Source organism: Eupeodes corollae, chromosome 2 (genome assembly GCF_945859685.1).
Source record: "Eupeodes corollae chromosome 2, idEupCoro1.1, whole genome shotgun sequence".
Lineage (NCBI taxonomy): Eukaryota > Metazoa > Arthropoda > Insecta > Diptera > Syrphidae > Eupeodes > Eupeodes corollae.
The window spans coordinates 51,551,276-51,573,188 of record NC_079148.1 but is presented as its reverse complement, the minus strand read 5'-3'; the positions used below and the strand labels follow the sequence as shown (position 1 = coordinate 51,573,188).

The 21,913-nt window shown below is 34.5% G+C and overlaps 1 protein-coding gene across 1 annotated transcript in view; it reads right to left on the bottom strand.

The window, feature by feature from the left end:
* The window catches only part of LOC129947508 (homeobox protein B-H1), an 81,500-nt gene extending 64,693 nt beyond the window's left edge, over window positions 1-16,807 (bottom strand). Inside the window, exon 1 of the mRNA XM_056058097.1 lies at window positions 15,627-16,807. Coding sequence (XP_055914072.1) covers window positions 15,627-16,209 — 583 coding nt within the window. The 5' untranslated portion in view covers window positions 16,210-16,807. The remainder of the gene's footprint in view (window positions 1-15,626) is intronic.
* Between the last annotated feature and the right edge of the window lie 5,106 nt (window positions 16,808-21,913).

Sequence of the window (21,913 nt, the reverse complement as noted above, 5' to 3'; positions counted from 1 at the left end):
TTGAAAGCGAAGATGAATCCCAAACTAACGAAGAAGAGGAAATGCGTATAAAAAGAAGAGTTTTAAGAGATTCATCGAACCCAATGAGCCTTCTAAGTTCAACGTAAGTAAAGTGAAATCCTTTCCATCTTATATTAAAAAATTTGCCAGGTTCAATCTTCTTTATCGTTTGAACAAGGACGCATCCAAATATGTATTAGAAGAGTTCGATCCTCACCTTCCAAGTTTCAAATCTACATACATACCAAATGTATTAAAATTAGCCGCAACATTCAGGATTCTGGCCGAGGGTGGTTACCAAAGAGGAACCGGACAGGACTTCCTTGTTGGTATGGCACAACCAACTTTGTTGGTCACCCTCTCAAAAATATTGACAATCATGGAAAATGTTCTTTGCCCAAAGTTTATATCCTTTTCATCGACGGAAGAAGAAAAGACTTTAAGCAAACAACATTTTTTATGCTTTCCAAAGGTCTGTGATTACAAAATGCGAATCCGCGCTATTGGCGACCGGTATGGAGGAGCGCCAATGACTCATTTTTCTTCAGTTTAAGCGCCTATCGCAGACACCTTGACCAGAAATTGAATGATGGTGATAGGAGAAGTTGGTTATTTTTATTTCTTTATTCATCAATGGATACATAATCTGTTGACTATACAATTAAATTATAATTTATCATTATACATCATTAAAAAAGTTTAAAACAATACTCTTAAACATATCCCTATTCATTTGAAGGTCGACTTCACTATGAATTAAATTAAAAAGAGACAAATTATGAGTTATGGGTTCAATAAGTCAATAGTTCGTCCTGCGACTAGAAATCAAAAAGAGAACGTCCCTATTTCTTAGATGTCTCTGAGGAACATAAAAAGAAAGAAGAGCTGGTAAGTCCGGAGATTTTATTTTACCATTGAGTATGTCCTTGATAAAAAGAACCCCAAGGGTTGCTCTACGGCTTTTTAAAGATTTTAAAGCTATCAGTGCGCACCTAGAGCCATAATTGGGAAAACCATTAGAGGACCTGAAATTCCTTAAAGCAAAGCGCGTGAATCTTCTTTGAATATTTTTGATCCTGTCTGAGGAATTTTGATAAAAAGGACACCAAATAACACAACAGTATTCCAGTATGAATATTATTCAAGATATGTAAATCGTTTTCAGAGTATAACTATCTTAAAATACCCAGTGTTGCGTTTTAAAAAACCTAGCAAAGAATTCGCTTTTAAAATAATAAAATGTATGTGTTCAGAAAAAGAAAACTTAGTGTCAAAAATAACACCAAGGTCCTTTATTTCACTCACGGTTGAAAGACTTTCATTTCCAAGACTGTAATTGAACAGCACTTTAGGTGTTGTACGAGAAGCTCTAAATATTTTATATTTAGAGATATTAAGCTCGAGATGATTATATTTACACCAATTGAAAAACGCATCTACATCTTTTTGAAAGTTAACACAGTTTTCAACTGAAGAAATTTGGGAATATAGTTTCAAGTCATCTGCGAACATCAAACAATTAGAGAATTGCAGACAGTTCGGAATGTCATTGACGAAAAGATTGAAAATGAGGGGTCCTAAATGACTTCCCTGAGGCAGTCTTGATAAGACTTCAATAAAAAAGGATTAATTGCCTTCGATTTTAACAATATGTTTTCGATTTGATAAATAAGATTCTAACCATTTAAGAAAACCGAATCTGAATCCCATCCTCTCCAACTTTCTTAATAGAAGTCTATGATGGACTCTATCGAACGCTTTCACAAAATCCGTGTACAAAACATCGACCTGCAATCTTTATTCCAAAGTAGATAAACAAAAAGTTGTAAACAGACACAGATTCGTAGTACAAAATCCATGCTGTCTCGAAGATATTATGTCTTTCACCGTGAAACTAAGTCTATTGAACACCAACTTTTCAAAAAGATTCTAAATTCACTCAAAATGTTTGATGTTTTATAATTGGTTTAGGTGATTCTGGGTACACTCTGGAACCGTGGATGATGACTCCCTACCGAACTGCGCAAGAAGGAGGTCGAGAAGACCATTTTAATACGATTCATTCTAAATGCAGGAATATTGTTGAAACAAAATTCTACAACTCATTCGCTTACTTTAAATGCCAATCAAAACAAAGTTGACGGCCCTAATGGCTTTTTAATCTCATAACAAAATGTTCAATGATGTAAACCGATGACAATAACTCGCATCTAAGTAAAGAGTTAAAGTTACCAAATAATTACCAATCGAAGTCATCTAAGAATTCATCCATCAACTTTATACTTCATTTTAGTTGAAGATCGTTAATTATTTTTAAATTTAAAATTGTGACCTTAGTGACAGAAATTGTGACCTTAGTGACTTAACACTTGGCTAAAAAATATTTTTTAATTAAAATTAGATGTTGCACTTGCACTTGTAAAATAAAAAGAATATAAACAATATGTGTTAACTAACTTATTACAATCTTGTACCTTTCATTTTAAACCATAAGTAGGGCTCAGTTACAGCTATTATTGAAATCACCATAGAAAAATGTTACTTAAATGGATATTTACCATGCTTCCTCTTGACTAAAAATACCAACAATATAGTTTGGAAATCACTCAAAGAATGTATTTCAAGAAAAAATAGTTTAGTTCCTGCATTTTTCTATTTGTCTGAGGAAAATCAATTTTCCTGAACAGCAGGATTTTATTTTGTTTAAGACCTAAACCAGTCGTTGTGCTGATTTGTGTTTTAATTCATTTCAATCAAAAAATAAAATGGAAAAACCCAAAGGAAAAACAATAAATTTTCAATGATCGCCATGTCTACAAAAATTTCAATAATTGGTTTCAATGTTCAAAGCCAGAAACAGCTATAACTCGCCTTTTACAAACAGTTGTAAATTTAAAAAATTCATATTCCGAGGCCAAAACTGAAGCAGTAACAATGTAATTTTGTTATACGAGATTAAGGGTAATATTTAAGGGTAATAAAAAGTATAGATCAAAGTGTGTGTCCAGAGTCAACTATCTTGATGAAAATTGAAAAAAAAGTTGCCCAAATTTATAAACATGGGTCCTATTTAGATTTTGTCATCAATAAACTTATTTTAGAAATTAAACAACAAAGCAGGTAAAATATTTTCTGTAAGTTCACATTCATAATCCAAACATGTGTTATATATATAGAGGTACATATTTATTATAAATTCAAATGATACATTTTTGTTTGTGCCCGCGCAAATCAAGATTGTTAGCCTGTCAAAAACTCAACTTGATGAATGAATCAGAACTATTATTTTCATCATCTCTTGGCCTTTATGTTCATATATCAGGCCTTAACAAAAAGCCGCACCGTGCCAAGAACTCGTTTATTTGTTTTACAACCCTGCGATGGCCAATATTCGTTCATTTATTAATTGCCTGTATCGCTGTTTACGTTTGGCTTTATCTTTTGGTCGTCGTCGTTGTATGGTCGTCGTTTTTCTCTGATGTTTTGGTCTGGATCTGGAGAATATACCTATAACCTACCTAAGTGTATAGGTTCTGGCCGGATCTTTGCTGAAAGATGTGGTGTTGGCCGCTCGTGGCCAATGTGCCATAAGCCAAGCCATAAGAAGGTGCGAGACGATAAAAATCCCAGCACTATAGCACCAGCACCCAGTAACAGCCCAGCATACAGCAGCATGGCACAAAAGGCGAAAGAAATTCACTTGGACACGAGCACGCGGCTTAATTGAGACCAAGTCATCGTCGTCGACGACGTTCTTTCGTTCACTATGCTATGATGCATGGAGATAGATAGGTATACAGGTTCATGTATACATCCATCCCGATTCTGATCCCGATTTCAATTCCAATCCAGCGTTTGGCAGGAACCTTCTATGTGATGGGGCTTTATATATTTTGTATAACAAATACCATGTCTTTTGGTACTCAACATTCCCCAGATATATTTACACACAAATAAGTAATAAATTCCCCCTTCGGGTAGGAGGACGCACGAATAGTATCTCGTCTTTTGCGATATAAATTTCTCTGGAACATGGATTTTACATTTGGCAATTATTATCACGGCCAAATACCACAAAGGGGATCCTGACCAACGGCGGCGCGTCGGCGGACGGCGCTGCGGCTGTGTATCTATGGGGGTTTTATTGTCTCTTGAGACTTTGTGTGACATATTAATTGGCAACTAGATGCTGAAGGACACTAATAAATAGTGAAAGATACACCACTCCTTATATGAGCGCCTTTTAAATGCTTCACTGCCACTTGATTGTGATGCTTAATCGATCGATCCTTATAAGTATACATATTATGTTTGAGTGAGAGGGTATAGGCTTAAGGGTGTTAATTTTTTAATTTGTATATTTTTATTTTTACGTTTGAGTTGTTTCATTTCTTAAGCCTATATGCTGATGCGTGTGCATTAATTTCTTCACCTGGGAATTAGCAAACGAGTACAACATTGTTGCAAACAAAAATGCAACATCAACAATTTTGTGCAACAAATTATCGATCGTGAGAGATTAAAATGATATCAAAACGAGAGTTAATGTCAAATTTTGTTTATATTTTTAAGCCGGTGCCGTTCGACGTAGCCGGGCCGGGCCGTGCAAATCGAGAACGACTGGTTGTTTTATGAGGACCTTTAAGGGTGATGCATGCTTCATCTTCACCTTCGTCGTCATCGTCATCGTCATCGTCATCATCACAAACCGTCATATTATGTCCATTGATGGTTGAATTTTTCTTTTATAAATCGAGATACTCTGTATGCATAGCTCCCTGCTTCTTTAAACCATCATACGTAACGATCAATACGTTGATATGCCTAAGACATTAATCTCGTAATCAGATTATAAGAGAGCGCGCAGTTTTTCTTGACTTTTCTTATAACTCGTATTTTATTTTTCTTTCGCTCCTCAGTTTATTTTCATATGTTCGTCTTAAAAATGATTGTGTTGTGTTTTTTATATATTTCATTCCTCCAAAAAGGTCTTTGATTTTTTAGGTATATATCTTTAGGTATTTGGAAGTTTGAATTTGTATCTTTGTTTGTTTTTTTTTCTTGGTCAGTCAGATTTCGATGACATTACATTTCCGCTGTTGAATCAATCAAGGGATTGGGAAAACGAGGCATAAACGACAATTGACATCAACAAGACATCAAACTACTGGAATATATTTCTAGGTTTTTTCTCGTGTTTGATATCAATACTTCGATAGGAGATTGACATGTTTGACAAAAATTTGGGTTTATTTCTAACATGGAGAGCGGGAACAAAACAATTTTAATTAAATTTCAATTTAAAGCACATGTTTTAAATTTATAATAAAGTTCTGATGTGTTTTGTTCAATTTTTACTGTTCAATGGTTCAAGTGAGAATTTTAGATTTTGAGCTGATATTAATCTTATAAGAATTTATGTCCGAATTAAGTTGACATTCTATGAGAGAATAAGTGTAGGGAAATACTGAGTATCGTCGTTTATACCAAGGTAAACTTTTAGAATACTCTTGAAGGTAAGAAGGTAGACAGTTCACATTTCTTTTAAGGTTGTGAATTTTTTGAAAAACAACTGCTTGAATAATTTCTGAAGCAGAATTTGAGAGAAGGAAAATAATTTCTTATTTACAAGTGTGTTTGTTTAGGTATAGAACCTTAAGTTGGAAACACCATTTTAACTGGAGGTAATTTGTCAGGCATTTAGTGATTTACTTTTAGTTTGGTGTGGCAGCTTAACATGACCAATTCTTCCGAATTGTGAACATTTATTTTGAAAGACTTGGTTCGTGGATATGTATTTGGAGTGATAATATTCGTCTAGGTAGTTAGCAGAGTTAAAGTCCAACGGCTTAGATGGCTAGGTTCTGTAGAGCGAATGGACAACAACGCTCCAGCCCGGAAGGTCTTCGAGTCCAATCCCGAGGGACGGCGCAGTAGAGGAAGACCGCGACTCAGGTGGCGCACCCAGGTGGGAGAGGACCTCAACCAACTTAGCGTGCGAAACTAAAGACAGCTAGGTAGGGACCGAGTTGGCTGGAGACGCATGTTGGTTGAGACCCAGATCCGCAGCGGACTGTAGCGCCACCTTAAGTAAGTAAGTAATTTAGTAATATTCGTCAAGCGTATGGTGAAGCATCGTTACATCCAAAAACACTAACTGTTCGTCCGTTTACTTCTTAAAAAACGATGCTGACCAGAACGTTGCAGTCAATGGTGACCGCTATAAAGCCATAATTACTGACTTTTCAGTTCATCAATTGATGATGTGCTGGTTTCAATAAGCAGGCGCAATATGTCACAAAGCCCGTGCCACCATTATTTCATCAAAGGATGAATGGTTACGGACCCGTGAATTGGCCTCCAAGATCGTGCGATTTAACGCCGCCGCTTAAATATATTATTTGGAGCTATATTTTAAGACGCAAGTCTAGACGCAAGTCTAGATCTTTTAGAGGACAACATTTGCTGCTTTATTTTTATCATACGGCCAACAATTTTTGAAAAAGTAATGTTGCAAAATTGGGCATCCATGATTAAATTACATCCAAGCTAGCCGTGGCGGTTTATTATGACAGGTTATGATGTCAGAAGATTATTTTTTGAATTAGGTAAATTTCATGTCAATTTAAAAAATAATCTTTGTTTCATTAAAAATTTTAAAGTTGTATACATTCCCTTCTTTACAAAGGTCAAAAACGTGTTTTAAAATTATAATTCGCCAATTAATTAATTTCTATGCCTACATCAGTTTTCATCTCGGAGTTGCTTTTTCGATCTTCATTTTCAAATTACTAAACAAATTACAAATGGATTGAAAAACATTGAATTCATGGCGCAGAAGGACACATTTTTTTATTTTAACAATCTAAAGAAATTTATGTGAAGTACCTACATATTTTTATAAAGACGGAGCATAAAAGAAGGATGGGGTTGGTGGAGGCGTATACTCAGATAGACTAAACTTAAGTCTCTCTTTTCGTCTACCCGATCATTGTAGCGTGTTCCAAGTTGAAATCCTGGCTATAAAAGAAGTCATATCATGGCTTAGAGAAAACGTTATATCAGCAGCGTTAAAGTCCCTAGACTCTGTCTCCACTAACTCAATATAACAGCCCTAAATTGTCGATCATCTCTTACACAGTTCAACATTCACCTTTTCTGGATGCCGGGTCATAGAGACATTCCAGGAAATTGCAGATTTGACGAACTTGCAAAAAGCGGAACAACTTTACCTCTGCTGGCTCACAATGCTAGCATAGTTATTCCCTTAGCTACATGTAAACTCACGCTAAAGCAAGATACCATAGAGAAAAGAAACTTCAAGTGAAATAACACCACCAACTGTTTAGCGATTTTGGCCTAATCTTAGCGCCAGGCGCCCAAAACTGAGTAGATTGCACATTAGCTACGTTATAGGTGTCCTGACTGGGCACTGATTAATAGGAAGACATGCTATTCGACTTGGAGCCCCTGCAAATGATTTTTGTAGGAGTTGCATGGACGAGGAGGAGGAGAAGACAATCTCTCATCTTCTGTGCACATGCCCTGCCTTATCACAGAGACGTAGAATCCACCTTGGAGACTACTACTTCAACGATACCAGCGATCTAAAAAATTCTGACATTATAAGTCTCCTACGCTACATTCGGCGCTTCAATTGGTTCGACGAGTTAAGCTGATGAACTGATCCATGAGGTATAACAACGGACCATACTTTGGTCTAAGTGTGTTGGACTTCTCAACCAACAGCCACTTTAACCTAACCTAACTTACATATTTAAAAAACAAAACAAACTATCACAGCTTATTCAAGACTCACTATCGTCCAAATATCAACAAATATTTAAACAAAATTGTAATTAATTTTGAAATAGTCTTAAACAGGTTGTTCCTGTAGCTATGTCATTTAATGGTACTTAACGTTTTTCATAGACTGCGAAAATCTTAAGTTATTCTTGAATTTATTTTTTTTTTATTTGAACGGTTTTAGAGTTTTGTACAATTTTCGAAAGAAGAATTTCTTTTAATTCTAAAAGCATAGTTTTTATATTGCAGGCAAGGGAAATTTTTGATTGTAACAAACGATTACCGACGCATTATTAGAAAACTACATTTAAGGAGGTTTTGTGCGGTCAGCAGGTTTTATAAATCTTACTTTAATGTGTCAACATTTTCAGTCAGATTTAAAAAGTAGTTGAGTGGAACATGAACAGAATTATGTGTTCATTCTCACCGAGCAATAATATTAAAGCTTTGCATTATTTGTCCTCCTTTTTGGATTGAGCGATGAAGAAAGTTAATCGACAAATCGACAAATCGAATAAGATATTAGAAATATAGACTTTTCAATTCTTTAAGGTAAATATTAAAATTCAAAGGTCAAACATTTTTCTTTTTACTTGAAAAATATGACCAATTTTATCCACAAAAAAAAAAGCAAGTTTTTAAAATTTGTTTAAATGATAGTAGAAAATAGAAGAAAGTGTGTTTGTTCTTGAAAACATTTGGAAAGCAACTACAGATACTTAGTTTTATCGAAAAAATTACGGTTGTTTTAATTAAGAAAATTTAATAACATAATTTCCTCCTATTTTTTATAAAAAAAAGTATTTGCATATAATTTCTTCAAACCATTTACTAATTACTTCTGTACATTCATCAATTAATTAAGTTCAATTTTGTTTTATTGATAAAATTTCGTATTTTAACAACTATATATAATTAAAGTCGATTAACATTCATTTTTGTACCGTCGTATTTTATTAACATTACCAATTAAATAATCAACATTATCTACTGAATTAAATTTTGAAAATTTCTAATTGCAATATTTTTACAGAATTTTTTTTCACAAGTATTTAACTTATTTTAACAATTACAAAAATAGCGTGATAACAGTTTAAAATACCTTAAATATTCCCTTTTCGTCTCTTTTAAAATAGAAACACAACATTGTTCAAATAATCATTAATAATTGAATGTTTACCCATGCATTAAGTTTTTTTTATTTATTTAAACAACATTTATAGATCGAGACGAAGCGACGGGAGTTTTTCAGAAATTAGCTAACAATTTTCTCAAATTATCTGGACAAATCTGAGAACAAAATATTATACTATAGGAATAGAAATTAGGAGTACATGGAAATAATTGGTTACTCATTCTAATTTCTCAATGTGTTTTTCAAAAAGAACAAAACTAGTTAGGTTAATGCAAAAGAAAATTGTTGAATATAATAGATTATTCGGTTGGAAAAAATATTTATTTATAAGCTATATAAACGTCTCATACAATAACACTTTCACGCATTTTAAATTAATTAATTGTGCATAGAGAAAAATGAATAACAAATGTTACCTGTATACAAAATATTTAATTGTACAATTTATTGGGAAGTTGAAAAAGGATAATTTCGACATTGTTAGAAAATAAAGTTTATACAAATTTAGGTACCTTATTTATTAAATAAAATATTCAACTAGTTTTATAAATACCAATAATAAAAGTTAATGACTTTTTAACAGGAATATAGATACTTTCAAAACTATTATTGAAGACTTCGACTTCGAGAAGCCCTTTGATAGCGTTAACAGGGAGTATATCTGGTTAGCTTTACGGAGGAGAGGCATTAAAGCACCACATGATGGATCCAAGTGTCACGTTCTGCACGGTGGTAGGTTATCAGATATTTTTGAAATCCGTAGCGGAGCCATCCTCTTAAATAAATATTTCCTCGCAACCGGTGGAAAAAGTGGAGAGCTTTCAGTACCTTGGTAGTACCCGTGGCATGATGGTTAGTGCGATGGACTGTCATGCGAGAGGTCTTGGGTTCGATGCCTGCCTATGCCATCTAAAGTTTTTTTCACGTGTACTGCCTTTTGCGAGACATCGACAAATTCTCCAAGAGTAATTTTTGTCATGAAAAGTGCTTTCTCAAATTTGCCGTTCGGATTCGGCTTAAAACTGTAGGTCCCTTTCATCCCTGACAACAGTTCTCGCACACAGGAATGGTTGAGAGTTGTCTGTCACTAGGCCCTAATTCTCAAGCGGACTGTTGCGCCACCCAATTTATTTATTATTATTTCAGTACCTTGAAAGTATCGTCTCCTTCGAGGATGAAACCGTACAAGACGACATCTGGGGCATCGGCAAAGCAAAAGAGGGTTCGCGGTATGTTGTCGAAAATTTGTTCAATGGTTCAAGTGGGAATTTTAGATTTTGAGCTGATATTAATCTTATAAGAATTTATGTCCGAATTAAGTTGACATTCTATGAGAGAGGCAGTGTAGGGAAATAATGAGTATTGTCATTTATACCAAGGTAAACTTTTAGAATACTCTTAGGCAAGAAGGTAGATAGTTCACATTTCTTTTAAGGTTGTGAATTTTTGAAAAACAACTGCTTGAATAATTTCTGAAGCAGAATTCGAAAAAACTCAGAAAAAGTTTAAGGACAAAGCTACGACTGTTTCGCACAAATGTCGAATCTGTGCTTCTTTATGGGTGGAAGTTTATTTCAGCCATTACAAGAAAGGTGCAAACCTTCATGAATAGATGTCTTCATAACATCCCAATTGTCTGGCCAAACCGTATATCAAATGAGGTCCTTCATAGAAGGACAGGCCAGGAACCTATAGGCTCTATAATACGAAGGCGAAAGTGGCAATGAATTGGACATACGCTTTGAAAAGGTAACGACTAAGCAATGCAGTGAAACAAGCTCATGGCGCAGGACAGTCGAGGCGGATTCAGCGTCACTAGGCAAAAGCGGAGGGAGCTGATACACATCTCAAAAAACCGTACAAGATAGCGCGTAGGCGTAATAGTGGCCCTATGCCCCTTAATAGGTTCCCAACGGACTTCACAGGTCTGAGGACCTAAGTAAGTATTATTAAAGACAATTAGTAGCATAGGTAGGTAGGTAATAGAGAATTCAAAATACTTAAAATTATTTCAGAGAATTAAAAAATATTATTATTAAAAGTGAAGTTAAACCTTATTTCTTTTAAGTGGATTCCAAGTTTTTAAAAATATCTAGCCAAGCCAGTCAGAAATTGAAAACACCTTCAAAATATACTAATAAATAATAGTAATAATAATTATTCGTATTTAAATTAAGTTTATTAATAATAATTGTTGAATGACTAACTCTCGTTATAATCAATTAAAATCTAAACAGTCTTAAGAGAATATCTACAGTGTCGGCTAAAACTAAAGCAACTTGATCTTTCGTTTTCATATTTGGTATATATTTTCATAGGTTGACATTTTATTAATATCTTTTTATTACAAAGTGAGGAAATCACGGCCAATTGTATGCTCCAAAAAAATGGAGATTAACTCTTCAAAAAAGTGTACTTTACTGCAGAATTTTTATAACTATTAGGTTACAGGCATTATTTATAAATATTAAAGAAAAAAAATTGTATAAATCTGTTGTTTTATTTTTATAAAAAAGTAGGAAATAGTTTATATTCTCCATACAATAGAATTTAAATCAATTACAATATTCGAAAACCTGATTAAAATAGCTGAAAATTGAGATTCTGCATAGAATCTAAAGTGCGTCTAATAATATGGCCAGGGACTGTATGTTATAAAATGGCCAGCGTAGTCTTTTCGAATTGAACCAAACGCATTGAAGATTGTAGATCGACAGCAAATCTTAAGAAATTGCTGAAATAGGAATGATTTTTGGATTTTTTTTTTAATATCTACTTAGATAGATATTAAAAACATTTCAACCTAAAATATTATATTTCAAAAACAAAAACAGTTTCAGCCAACATTATTCTGCAGCTTTGATTATATTTATATTATACTATGATTGTTGTAAATGAATTATGAGAAACATTAACATAAAGGTGTTTAATTTCAAGGAGGTAAAAAAAACAAGAATCTTAAAAATAAACCAAAACCGACTTCAAAACTAAAAAATGCTAAGAAAATGTTTTTATTCAATAACAAGAAAAGAAAAAATTGTTTATAAATTAAATCTACTGGGGTTATCATCCTCTAAGATTTCTAAAGTAGGTACTAAGAAAACTTTACAAGAACACAACATCAGCTGTATTGGACGGGGAACAAATATCAGAATAGTTTGAAACAAAAAGTGGAGTACATCAAGGTTGTATTTTATCCCCCCTGTTGTTTGCTCTTTTTATCAACGACATAGTTGACGCTTTGCCAAACGGTATTAAAATTGCAGGACTTGTTATAAAATGCCTCCTATATATGCTGATGATGTCGTTTTGTTTTCAAACTCCACAATAGGTCTTCAGCTCATGATAAATAGGCTAGATAAGTACTGTAAAATGTGGAATCTGGTAATAAATATATCAAAATCCAAAGTTATGATGTTAAGAACAGGTCGAGGACGACACAGTAGAAATGAAAGGTGGTTTTTAAATGGTGAAAATATTGAAGTTGTGAATAAATTTACTTACTTGGGAATGATTCTCACACCCCAACTGAACCCTAAGAAACACTTTCAAAGTAAACTGAATAAATCGTTATCTGCTATAAACTCAACCTGGCAAAACTTGTTTAGGGACACAAATGTTGCACATGGTGTCAAATTTAGAGTGTTTGATGCGGCTCTGAGAACTATAATGACCTATGGATGTCAGGTATGGGGATATCAACAGTATAATGAGGTTGAAAAACTGCAACGGCTCTTCTTAAAAAAACTATTTAGATTACCAAAATCAACACCTAATTACAGGTCTTCTTCCTATTTCTATTTTCACCTTGAAAATGCACCTTGGTTATGTAGCCAAAATACTTTCTTATGATGATAATTGATTTCCAAAAGTATTAGCAAAACACAGTATACAAAAGAATATAAGTTGGTTCAGGAAATAGGAGGATATAACCATATTGAGCGATATTTCGGTGCATCCTTGGGAGATGGAAGATGGGAGTAGTATGGGAGATCAATTGTATTCTCAAAAATCTAGATGACAAAATAAGACTAGATCTAAATGAGGAAGCAAAAGGCTCCTCACGTAGATCTCTATATCCAAAGCTCAATTATAATCTGAATGAGCTCAATTATTTTACAGACAAAATGAGCTTATTTGAAATTTCTTTCATTTGTGGCTTGACTTAAATTACAAACCTTATTTTAATGACCAATCAACTTTTTGCTCTCTCTGCAAGAACAAGAAAACTCTTAGGTATCACTTTTTATCAGTGTGCCCTCTTCTAAAAGAAATAAGATTTGTATACTTTAAAAAGTCAATTATAAGCGAATGAAACTCTATAAGTATCTTAAATGGAAGCAACTGGAAACTTCTTGCCCAATATTTCATTGAAGCCCTAAATTACAGAAAAGATTTTATAAATTACTAAGAGATTTGAACCCAAAAATGTATCTATTAAGTATTTGGTGTACAAAATAAAACATATTTTTGTATTGCAATTTATTTAATTTTATGTTTACACCTTTTTTCTTTTATTAACAAAAAAAATACTAATTGTTAAACGAACTATGTAAAAATAATAGCAAAACACACCAAAAAGCTTACTTGAATTATTAATATTAAAAACATATTTTGTAATTTTTAACAGTAAAAATAGAGATGGCATAGTACAGTTGGTTTCAAAACCAAGGCCATAATTTTTACAATTTATTATGTTGAATGCTGATGGATCAGGACAGTTACTCTTACTGAAGTAATAGTAGATTGTGCAACCTTCTTTTGAAAACCAGTGTTGTTGGCTTTAATGACGCTTGAATTAAACAATAAATTGAAAATGACTGAGGATTGTTTGACATAAAATTTTTCTGAAAATGCCATTTTTTGAAACTACCAAAATTTCTTTAAATTTGGTAACTCTATATGGTGTAGGTTTTAACTTAAGTTGAAATGTTTGGAAATTCATAATTTAACTATTCTCAACTAAAAAAACAAAGTATATTTGCTTGAAACTAAAAATTGTGACGGGTGTGTGAGAAACAAGTATTAACCAAAACTATAATTAGATCTTAACTAAATCCGACGAATTTGGCGAATTAAAAACTGTATGGGTAAAGTTTGAATTTCCCTTTCAAAACATTTTCATAATCATGAGAATTTTTTAAAGCAGAAAGAAACTTTCAATATAGTGAGCATATTTAAGCTTGGCTAATAGCAAACGAAATAGGTTAGTGCGTTGGACTGTCATGCCATAGGTCCTACGTTTGAACCCTGACTGTGCCATCTAAAGTCTTTATACTGCCTCTTGCGAGAAATCGACAAATTCTCCAAGAGTAATTCTTGTCATGAAAAGTGCTTTCTCAAATTTTCGGTCAGGATTCGGCTTAAGACTGTAGGTCCCTCCATCCCGATTTTACCCGCATACAGAAATGGTTGATAGTTTAAAGTCACTAGACGCTAGTTCTCAACGGACTGTTGCGCTACCAAATTTATTATTCAATAGCAAACATTTGAAATATCAAATATTTTTTAAAGCTCTAAGATTACTATTACATCAAAATCCCGTCGGTATTTAAAAGTTAAGATTTTTTTGTTTAAGAAAACTGAACAAATAATTATGCATATCTATCAGTATCGATTAAATACTCCTTAACAGAGATATGTTGTGTTTTAAGATTCAAATGATTTCAAAACCCCATCAAATGCACACATTTTATGAGAATGAAGAAATATTTGGCGCCCAATTGATGTTAAAGTTTCACACTATGATTTGCCGTCGCTTCAGCAACATGTGTCTAATGTCTTTTTTGATAAATGAAATATTTTGTACAATTGGAACATTTATGAGTCATAGTTTATTATTCCAATTAATTATTTTACTAAAAATATAACTGTACTATTTACCTTGAACCCTCCACAACAACTTTTCGAAAAAACAAAAGGCAACATTAATTTATCTATACCGTTCGTTATTTTTAAACTTCCCACAAATTAAGTAACGCAACATCACAAAAATATAAACAAAACGAAAAACTTAATACAATGTCACTTCCGCCTTCAGACCAAAATTGAAAATAAAAATAAAAAATAAGGTAGGTAATTCCATTTGCCTTAATCTGGCTTTACTGATGTACTTAGGAACTTTTTTTTATTTTTTTGATTGCCCAACACCATTCTCTACATTCGTCCAAGCCCAAGGTGAACATTGAACAATTTAATTTGATTCTTCCTTCTTACATTTTATATCCTTAAGTATCAATCCAATTGAGTATTAAATTTGTAATTCACTGAACCCACTCAACTGTAATCGGTTGGCACTTGACATGTGAATCACAATAAAACAACATCGATTTGACAAGAGGTGTCATCTTTCAGTTCGAGACATTTGAATTCCCCCTGGATACTCCCTCATCATAATCTTCTATTTATAAGAACGGTACCTACACTATATAGAAGACAACAACAACAAAACATACAATGTAGTCCACTGCTGTTATATTGTGACAGTGACAGTGACAACACATACATAATACAAATACCGATGCATGGTATCAATTTTCATTAGGAGCGATGGGTATTCCAATAATTCGACTAAAAATGTGACAGAAGACTTGACCGCACAATTTGACAGATTAAGGAATTTCGTTTGTTTTTGCGAAGGTAAATTAAAATAAAAAAAATAGAAATAAATTTATCCTTGACTCACCATTGCTACAAATACTATGACTATCCAGATTTCCACTGGAGTCGCTGTCACTATCGTCGTGGGTACTGGCTCGTCCGCCGCTGCTTCCACCTCCTGGAGGTACACTGAGGTCGCGCGGTCCCTGCGGTGAAGGCGACCGTCCGCTGCGGTCATGATCGTCATCGAGATCGCGGTGAGCTGAATTGTATGCCGCCGCCGCTGCGGCTGCTGCAGCTGCTGCTGCCGCCGCATGATGTTGCAGATGGTGAGGATGCGCATAATGGGAATGCAGACCGTTTGTGGGGCCATTGCTATTCATAACTACTCCCCCACCGCCGCCGCCGCCACCGCCGACAACATGCAGCGAATGCGAAAGTGGGTGTTGGAGGTGAGGATGATGTGAGTTAAGATGATGGTGGTGATGGGGCGAAATGTGATGGTCGCTAGAATTGTCACTGCCATTCATGGCGGCATTAGCTGCTGCGGCTGCCGATGCTGCCGCCGCGGCCGCTGCTGCACTGCCTGCTAAAATATCCGTTATCATGAAGCGCGATCGCGGCGGTTGTAAGACCGCCATCGATCCGCGTTGAACGGGCACCGTCATTGCCGTCGCCGTCGTTGTTGTGTGCGTCGTCGTCCCTTCACTGTCACTATCGCCGTGGGCGTCTCTCGTTATTCTTCCGGTGGCCGTAATTGTGAATGCGTTAATGCGTCGTTTTTGTCTCGACTAAAATTATTTCGCACTGAGTTAAATATTATAATGTTATATAGGAAGGTACAATTTATATGGATGTGTTCACAAAATGTGAACTGTTCTCGTTTTGACACTTAAAATTTCTCAATTCATTCAAATGACATTTGGTTCACACTTTGACACTATTTCACACTCCAATCACTTTTTTTCTCAATTTTTTCAATATAAACAATCAATAATTATGTTATTTCGCAACGAAATCAGGAAATGTAAGAATAATCCAAAATGGTTTTTGGTCCGCACAAATCACTCAATTACACAAAATTGATAAATTTCCGTAACGTATGTCAACGATAAAAAACTATTATATCAATTTAATCTGTCATATCAGTCCACTGAACTAAAACAATTAAATAAAAATACCTATTCAGTCAAAAATTATGACACCCAACATCTGACAACCGAACGGGCACGCTGTCGAATCGACACTAACAACATGGTGAATAAACAAGCTCCGATCATTTCGACATTTACCCCGTTTCTACCACACATATTCACACTGCTGCTGTTGTTCCACTCATTGAATTCAAATCAAATGGGCCAACAACTACAGCTGTCTCTCTTTCACTTGCACTGTTATCGTTTGCGGAAGACACATCCCATTTTATCCAATGAATACGAATACATTAGACCGGAAAAAAGTGGAGAAACAAGAAAACAACCACCATCATTTATAAAAACAAAAACTCCCTGTTAAACGGTCTTACAAAACTCAGTCAATAGGGGGCACACGGTCTGCATTGTTCTCTGTCTTTTGCAGGCCAACACCATCTTGTCCCACTCTGGCATGTCGTAATTGAAAGTAAATTCATTGATGGATGTGAGGCTGAACCGGAATGTGTCAAAGTAACTGTCATGGCAGCCAATCGTGTCGTGAGTTTCATAGACAGAGAGCGAGAGAATGGAGGATTATAGGAACGATGGTGATTTTGCTATAATTTCTCAGAAAATTGTACTAGATTTACAGAGAATGTATTGTAAATGAGTCTATTACTGATGAAAGCGCATGCATTTTAAGAATGGGGCGTGGCCTAAATTTAGAGACTGGTTTTTCTTGCTCTCGTTCTGAATGACAGTTGGATGAATTTATTGCTACTCTATTACACAGTAAGCGGTTAATCTGCACCTCGCGGCGCGGTGCCGCGCTCAGAATTCTGAATACTGTGGAGACTGAATCTAGACTTGTTGAGCTGGAGCCGTAGCAGTATGATAGGAGAGTGCATTTTAATGGCAATTAAAACAATAGTCGTTATTCTGGTTTGTGATATTGCAGTGTAATGGAGATTTCAGAATTTGGAATGGGATAATATCATCGCCCACCACACCATCAGTTCAGTCCTTCACCCAACTCCACCCCACACACATCTTATAGCAAGTTATTTGGCATTTTATTTGGAAAGAGTGGTATCGGTGTGTGTTGGATTAATGTAGGGTGGGTAATTGTAATCGCAATCCTCCCCTTCGCTGGCATTGAGAGGAAATTTGTGCTAATTCACCTTTTGTTCGGTTTTTAGAGCTTTTTGACATTTTCTTTTCTTTTATGGTGATGCGTGGGAGAGTTCGAGTTGAGCTGAGTTGATGGAAATTGAGAATGTGTTTGTGGTGGTTTTTTTTTGCTTTTGTATTTATATTGCTTTTTGTTGGTAGGTATAGGTTCCTAGCTAGGTATAAGTACTTACATACCTTCCTTCCTTACGTCCTTCCTATCAAGAAGGTACATAGCTAAGGTGTACCATATAAAGGTGACGTTGAATGTGTTTTTGGAAGAGCACTTGAGGACAAATTTGTAATTGGAGCGCTCTAATTAGTTAGCTCGTTAGTAGCTGTTAATAGGGTGAAATTGTTGTTGTTGTTGGTAAGTATTTGGAGTGAGGGATTTTGTTCACTTAAGTAAGTAGATATACCTTACCACCTACATACCTACCTACATACATAATTTTCTTTAGGATTTTTTCGTTATAGGAAGGTTACCTTTAGGTAAGCAGTTAGGTACATGTACATACATAATATTCTGTCTTCAACTTCAAGACGTAAAAGGAAGGTAGGATAGGTACGAGTACATGTATACAGAGGTATACATTAATTCTTGAAAAGCACATTGGAGAAAAAAATATTCTTCTTTTCTTTATTGTTCAATTGTTCATTAGTGGAAAATGGAAACGGTAACGGAAACTAATCAAATCAAAATGGTAATTGGAACAAAAAAGAATTTAGTGAAGTTTTGTTAACGAAGTTTTGTGGTGAAGTTTATGCAAGAGGCAATATCTTAAGTAAAATGATAGAGTGAGTAAGAAGATATATGAATAAAGGAACACTCTTTGGTTTTCTTTTTTTCTTTCTTCCTTTTTTAGTTATATAAGTAAATAAATAGGAAATGGACAAGGATAAAGTTTAATTCTTAAATAGGTTGAAAGAAGGACTACTGATAGGTAAAATAAAATAAGTTTCAAAAGTAAGAGAAAAGTTGGAGTCTTGATCTTATGCCTAGGAGATCTCAATGTTTCTCAGGTATTAGATTTATAATTAGGTAGGTACCTACCTATAGGTATACGGATTTTAAGAAGTGTAGGTACGTATTACGTAGTAAACGTGGCATGATGGTTAATGCCACAGGTCTTGGGTTCGATCCCTGGCTAAGCCATATAAAGTTTTCTTCTCATGAAAAGTGATTACTCAAATTAGCCGTTCGGATTCGGCTTAAAACTGGATGGAAGGATTTAAGAGGAGATACCGATGTACATTGGTCTTAAAGGTCTGAACATCAAAATGGGAGGGAAAAACAGAGTTGGCTAAAGCATTCAACATTCTCGATGTGCAATTTAAGAAAAAATTAAATATTTAAAAAAGATTTTTCCTTATTGACCGCAAAAATCGTTATAAAAAGACAAAATTTGTTGTTGTTTTTAAAATTTTAATACTTTTTATTCAATACGAATGCATTTCGGTTCTCAACTGCGGAACCATCATCAGCGGACGACAATTAAACAAAAACACAAAGAGATTACACAAATTACAATTTACAAAAGCTTGACTTTAAGAGAAAACAGAACAAAACAAAACAAAGAGTGTGATAAGTACTGTTTTTATCTATTCTCTTTCTTAATAGCGCTGAATAGTTTGGAGTCAATTGGTCCAGGTTCTAAGTTCATGAGGTTGTTGTTGATATATATATGTATAGATTCATATGCGTCCAGTTTATTAGGTTTGTTTACTTTTTTCAAAAGCTTAAAATTGTCGTCAAAAGAAGTTATTTTGTGTGGACTATCGTTGTTTAGGTCAAATATGTAGGCTGCTATTGCTTTGTCTATCTCTTTCTTTTTTACGGATCGATGGTGTTCGTTGAATCTAACCTCTGCAGCTCTTCTTGTTTGTCCAATGTATTTTTTGTTGCAGTTAGAGCAAGAGATTTGGTAAATGCCGCTGCATCGATTAGTTGGTATGTTGTCTTTTGTTGATCCTAGGATAGATTTTAATTTGTTGTTGTTTGTATGTACAATGCTCATTTCTGATTTAGCAAAGACATGTATTAGCTTGTTGGTGATATTCGGGGTGAAGGGTAAAGTGACGCGGTGTTTATTTGAACTTGTGTTTTGGTCAAATAACGTACTGATGTTGCTGAGCTTTAACTTCTTCGAGTGTTTTTTCATCAAATGGTCTATGACTAATTTATCGTAGCCGTTCACATCAGCTATATGAAGTATTTGTTGGTATTCTTTCATGTAGCTTTCAACTGATAAAGGTAGACGGCATAATCTGTAAACCATTGAATGGAAGGCTGCAATTTTTTGATTATAGGCGCAATATGAATCATTTGTTATGTATCGATCTGTGGATGTGGGTTTTCTGTACACACTGAACTCAACGTTTTTCCCTTTTCTCTTGATTTCAAGGTCGAGAAAGGGCAAAGTGTGAAGGGTGTCATCCTCTTTCTCGAAAGTGAATTTAATGCTATGGAATCTGTTGTTGATTGTTGCGAGTATTTTGTCAGCTTCTGATTTCTTCACTACAGCAAAGGTATCATAAACATATCTGTGCCAAATACGTGGTAGTTTACCTTCTTTTTTTTTTGAAATCAGATTCAAATTTACACATGTAAGCTTCTGCGACGATAAATTAGTCATAGACCATTTGATCAAAAAACACTCGAAGAAGTTAAAGCTCAGCAACATCAGTACGTTATTTGACCAAAACACAAGTTCAAATAAACACCGCGTCACTTTACCCTTCACCCCGAATATCACCAACAAGCTAATACATGTCTTTGCTAAATCAGAAATGAGCATTGTACATACAAACAACAACAAATTAAAATCTATCCTAGGATCAACAAAAGACAACATACCAACTAATCGATGCAGCGGCATTTACCAAATCTCTTGCTCTAACTGCAACAAAAAATACATTGGACAAACAAGAAGAGCTGCAGAGGTTAGATTCAACGAACACCATCGATCCGTAAAAAAGAAAGAGATAGACAAAGCAATAGCAGCCTACATATTTGACCTAAACAACGATAGTCCACACAAAATAACTTCTTTTGACGACAATTTTAAGCTTTTGAAAAAAGTAAACAAACCTAATAAACTGGACGCATATGAATCTATACATATATATATCAACAACAACCTCATGAACTTAGAACCTGGACCAATTGACTCCAAACTATTCAGCGCTATTAAGAAAGAGAATAGATAAAAACAGTACTTATCACACTCTTTGTTTTGTTTTGTTCTGTTTTCTCTTAAAGTCAAGCTTTTGTAAATTGTAATTTGTGTAATCTCTTTGTGTTTTTGTTTAATTGTCGTCCGCTGATGATGGTTCCGCAGTTGAGAACCGAAATGCATTCGTATTGAATAAAAAGTATTAAAATTTTAAAAACAACAACAAATTTTGTCTTTTTATAACGATTTTTGCGGTCAATAAGGAAAAATCTTTTTTAAATATTTAATTAATCTGACCACAAACCTGGCTAAATCATCACAAAATTAATTGTGAATTTAATTAATTAAGAAAAAATCTCTATACTTGACAGTACGTCTGAAATTGAGCTCAAGGGTAAACTGATGAGCATTCCTAGAAGTGTGAATATTACGGCTGAATCGTTTAAGGAGTGGAATGTATAAAACAACGAAAGGCATGAAACATTGCGGCGGTGTTTTAGCGATGTAAATGTTTCGATTCTATCGCCTATCATTTGTAAAGCTCTTTTTTAAATACTATCCAAGAAATTTAAACTTGTTTTAAGGGCACCTGCCTAGATATGCGAATTATATTCAAGCTTTGTACGAATGAAGGCTTTGTTATCAGAAGGGGTGAAAAATTTCTTGCACCGTCGGAAAAATCCTAAGCACCTGGCAGCATTTTCGGCAATATCAAATATATGATCATTCCATAAAAGGTAATCTTTGATGCAAATATAGAGTACTGACAGTTTATTAGTTTCCTGGATGCAAGTGCCACTCATAGAAAGTGGCATCGGGGTGTGTTTCGCTTTAACGATAGGAACCAGTATTGATTTTTTAAAGCTTTAAATTCAACACGGTTTTTGATTCCC